The 4,202-nt window shown below is 56.4% G+C and overlaps 2 protein-coding genes across 3 annotated transcripts in view; both read left to right on the forward strand.

The window, feature by feature from the left end:
- The window catches only part of LOC107213555 (E3 ubiquitin-protein ligase TRIM62), a 5,530-nt gene extending 2,575 nt beyond the window's left edge, over positions 1-2,955 (forward strand). The window contains exons 3-6 of the mRNA XM_015648095.3: positions 418-513; positions 1,419-1,675; positions 1,746-1,861; positions 2,239-2,955. Of these exons, the coding sequence (XP_015503581.1) occupies positions 418-513; positions 1,419-1,675; positions 1,746-1,861; positions 2,239-2,789 (1,020 nt within the window). The 3' untranslated portion in view covers positions 2,790-2,955. The remainder of the gene's footprint in view (positions 1-417; positions 514-1,418; positions 1,676-1,745; positions 1,862-2,238) is intronic.
- Positions 2,956-3,856: 901 nt separating this feature from the next.
- The window catches only part of SVBP (small vasohibin binding protein), a 1,632-nt gene continuing 1,286 nt past the window's right edge, over positions 3,857-4,202 (forward strand). Inside the window, exon 1 of one of the 2 annotated variants that reach the window (XM_015648104.3) lies at positions 3,857-3,964. The gene's annotated coding sequence lies outside the window, so the exon portion shown is untranslated. The remainder of the gene's footprint in view (positions 3,965-4,202) is intronic. The other variant, XM_015648102.3, reaches the window with a different exon arrangement.

Below are 4,202 nucleotides of genomic sequence, written 5' to 3' on the forward strand. Positions count from 1 at the left end.
ATCCATCCATCATCCATCCATCATCCATCCATCCATCATCCATCCATCCATCATCCATCCATCCATCATCCATCCATCATCCATCCATCCTCCATCCATCCATCCATCATCCATCCATCATCCATCCATCATCCATCATCCATCCATCCTCCATCCATCCATCCACACTTCCATCCACACTTCCCCCACTGTCCCTCTGGGATCCCCCTTCTCCATGGCCACTGTGAGTTTTTGGGAACCCTCAAATCACCCCATGGCTGAGCTGTCCCCCGGGCAGGACCTGTTATTCCCCAGCCCAGGCAGGACCCTCATTCCACAGCCCCATAACTCCATGGTTGGTTCATGTGAGAAAGCACCGTGTGGGATCCCTTTTTTCCACAAATGACCTATTTATGGATTTTCCCTCCCTGTCCCCAGCGAGAGCTGAAGGAGCAACTCCAGGGGCTGCAGGAGAGCGAGCGTAGCCACACAGAAGCTCTGCAGCTCCTCAAGAAGCAGCTGGCTGAGACCAAGGTACATGTAGGAACACCACTGTCACCCCTGGGAACCCCCATTTTTCCCCATTTCACAGCCCCCCAAAGCAGAATTGGGGTCAATCTCATTGCCACCCTGGTGATACCCCAGCCCTGACCCTCACCAGCCTTATTTTGGGACTTCCAAACACTCCAAACTCTACAATTGCATGGATTTACCCCATTTTTTCCTTCTGTGGTACCCCAGTGGGGCTGCTCATTCCTCTATAACTTCTTGCAGTGCTGCTTGGATTTATCTTTTAAATTAATTTAATTAATTATCTCCTCACTCAAGGGTTCAGTGTCCATTAAGGTTCAATTTTCTCCCCATCCCCACCAGCAACTGATGTGGGTTTTTTTAGTTTTTCGGGGTTATTTTAGGAGGTCTTTTTAGTTTAGGTTAGTTTCTTGGGTTTTTTAGGAGGTTTTAAGGTGTAATTTGAAGGGGCTTAGGGGGTTTTTTAGGGTATTAAAAGGGTTTCTTTAAAGATTCTTTAAGAGCTCTTCAAAGTTTTTTGGGAGGTTTTTCAGGGTTCTTTTGGAAACTGTTTTAAGGTTCTTTGTAGGATTCTTTTAGGTTTCTTTTACGATTCTTGGGGAGATTCCTTAAGGTCCTTTTGTAGGATCTTTGGGAGGTTCTTTTAGGGTTACTTCAGGATTTTTGGGAGATTTTTTTTGGGTTCTTTTAGGTTTTTTTGGGGAGGTTCTCCTAGGGTTCTTTGGAAGGCTCTTTCAGTGGTTCTGGGATCCTTTTACTCCATTTTTAAGGGTGCAAGATCAAATCCACCCTTGTAGCCCCCAGAACTCCCTGATCTGATGCCCTTTTAGATATTTATTTGGGGATTAAGGAACTCATGGGTTGGCCAGCAGAGCTTTAGGTGTTCTTAACCCCCGTTGCACCTCAAGTCCTCAGCCAAAAGCCTGCGGGCGACGATCGGGGAGGCGTTTGAGCGGCTGCACCGGCTGCTGCGGGAGCGGCAGAAGGCAATGCTGGAGGAGCTGGAGGCTGACACGGCGCGCACGCTCAGCGACATCGAGCACAAGATCCAGCGCTACAGCCAGCAGCTCCGCAAGGTCCAGGAGGGCACCCAGATCCTGCAGGAGCGCCTGGCAGAGGCGGATAAACACGTCTTCCTGGCCGGCATGGCCTCCCTCTCTGAGAGGTGGGTGGCGGTGAGGGGACGGTGGGGTTCCTGGTGTCACCCCCACCTTGGCACCGTGTGTTCTCTGCAGGCTGAAGGGAAAGATCCACGAGACCAACTTGACCTATGAGGATTTTCCCACCTCCAAGTACATGGGTCCACTGCAGTACACCATCTGGAAATCCCTCTTCCAGGACATCCATCCTGGTGAGAGCACGGGGACGGGGGAGCCGTGAGGGATGGGGCGGTCACCAGGGACAGGAACACACCAGTGAGGGATGGGGAGGGGGACATCACCTGTGAGGGAAGGGGATGTCACTGACTAGGGATGGGGACATTAGTGAGAAGGGTCTGGGACATGAGTGATGAGGAGCAGGGACACACCAGTGAGGGACAGGGACACACCAGTGAGGGACAGGGACATCACTGACAAAAGATGAGCAGGAGGGCAGGACGCCCCTGTGAGGGATAGGGACGGGGCCACCCCAGTGACCTGCCACCCATGCTGGTTGTCACCCTGGTGGGACAGAGCACCAGCTCCAGGGCTGCACTAACCCTCGTTCCCCCTGTCCCTGCTGTCCCAGTGCCAGCAGCACTGACTCTGGACCCCGGCACTGCCCACCACCGCCTCATCCTCTCAGACGACTGCACCATCGTGGCCTATGGCAACCTGCACCCACACCCGCTGCAGGACTCGCCCCGCCGCTTTGACGTGGAGGTGTCGGTGCTGGGCACCGAGGCCTTTGGTGCTGGGGTGCACTACTGGGAGGTGGTGGTGTCCGAAAAAACCCAGTGGATGATCGGCCTGGCCCACGAGGCCGTGACCCGCAAGGGCAGCATCCAGATCCAGCCGAGCCGCGGGTTCTACTGCATCGTGATGCACGACGGGAACCAGTACAGTGCCTGCACTGAGCCCTGGACGCGGCTGAACGTCAAGGGCAAGCTGGAGAAGGTGGGCGTCTTCCTGGACTACGATAAGGGGCTTCTCATCTTCTACAATGCTGACGACATGTCCTGGCTCTACACCTTCCGGGAGAGGTTTCCTGGGAAGCTGTGCTCGTATTTCAGTCCTGGGCAGAGCCATGCCAATGGGAAGAATGTGCAGCCATTGCGGATCAACACCGTCCGTATCTAATGGGGGTTTTTGGGGTGTCCCCCACCCTGCCAGGTGTTTCCCCGCTCCAGGAACTGGTCCCGCTGTTGGGCAGGATCTGGCATTCCGCCCACTTCTCTCAGTCCTGTGCTTCCAGGGGATCCCAGTGTGGGGGGCTGGGACATGGCAATAAAGGATTTGGAGAGAAGGGGCTGGGTGATGGAGAGCCCCAGGGAGGGGTGCTGGGCTGGGCTGGGGGCACCATGGGGTGCCATGGCAGGAGCCTGTCACCGTGCTAGGGGTGTCACACTGTTGGGGGTCACCGTGCTAGGGGTGTCACACTGTTGGGGGTCACTGTGCCATGGGACATGTACTGTGACGTGTGTGCAGCACCATGCCCTGCTGTGCCATGCTGTGTGTGCTGTGCTGGGCCATGCTGTGCCACACTGTCCCAGCCCTGGGCACGGCTCCATGTGTCAATGTAGGGGACACTGCGTGTGTTGGAATGTATAGAGGGGATGTATGGGAGCTGGGCTGTGTAGGGTGGGCTGTACAGAGGGTCTGATATGTGGGGAGGTGGTACAGAGAGGGTGCTGTGTGCTGGGCTGTGATACAGAGCTCTGTACAGGGGCTGTGATATGTTGTGCTGTGTAGGGATGTGGTGTAGGGGGGTTGTGTGTGAGGGCTGGGCTGTGTCAGGGTGGGATATAGAGGGGTGGGCTGTATAGGGGCATGGTATATGGAGGGAGATATCTCGTGGGTGAGCTATGTGGGGTAGTGATACATCGGGGTGGGCTGTACAGTAGAGTGATATAAGGGGGTGATGTTTAGGGCCTGGGCTGTGTGGGGAGGATGGTGTAATAGGGGAGATACATAGGCAGCAGGCTGTACAGGGGATGAGCTGTATATAGAAGCAGTATACAGATATATGGTGATATATAGGGGTGGGCTGTTTAGAGGAACTCTAGATAGGGGGTGATGTACAGGGGGTGGGGAGTAAAGGACAGTGAAGAAGTGGGGGGCACTGGGGTGACACTGGGAGCACTGGGGGGGCACTGGGGACACTGGGAGCAGCACCCGCCCGCCAGGGGGCGCTGTGGAACCCGGCCCGCGGGCTCTGCGCGTGCGCCCAGGGCGGGCAATCGAGCGCCGAAAGGCGGAAGGGTTCCGCTGCCATCTTGCCCCGGGCGCAGCCCCTCCGGTACCGGGGAACACGGGTGGGCACCGAGGGGGGAGCGGAGAACCAGAGGGGCTTGGCTTGGCGAGTGAGGGAGCACCGGGGCCTTGGAGGGGGCTGAGGGACTCACTGCTGGCCTGGGGAGCACCTTGTTGGGCACTGAAAGCTGGGGGTTGTGGGAATGGGAAGCTTGTGGGTTTGGGGGGCGCTGTGAGGGTGGGTGGGTTTGGGGGTTGTGATTTATGGGGGGCTGGGGAGATGGAGAGGGCTGTGAGGGG

Source organism: Parus major, chromosome 21 (genome assembly GCF_001522545.3).
Source record: "Parus major isolate Abel chromosome 21, Parus_major1.1, whole genome shotgun sequence".
In the NCBI taxonomy this organism is placed as follows: Eukaryota; Metazoa; Chordata; class Aves; order Passeriformes; family Paridae; genus Parus; species Parus major.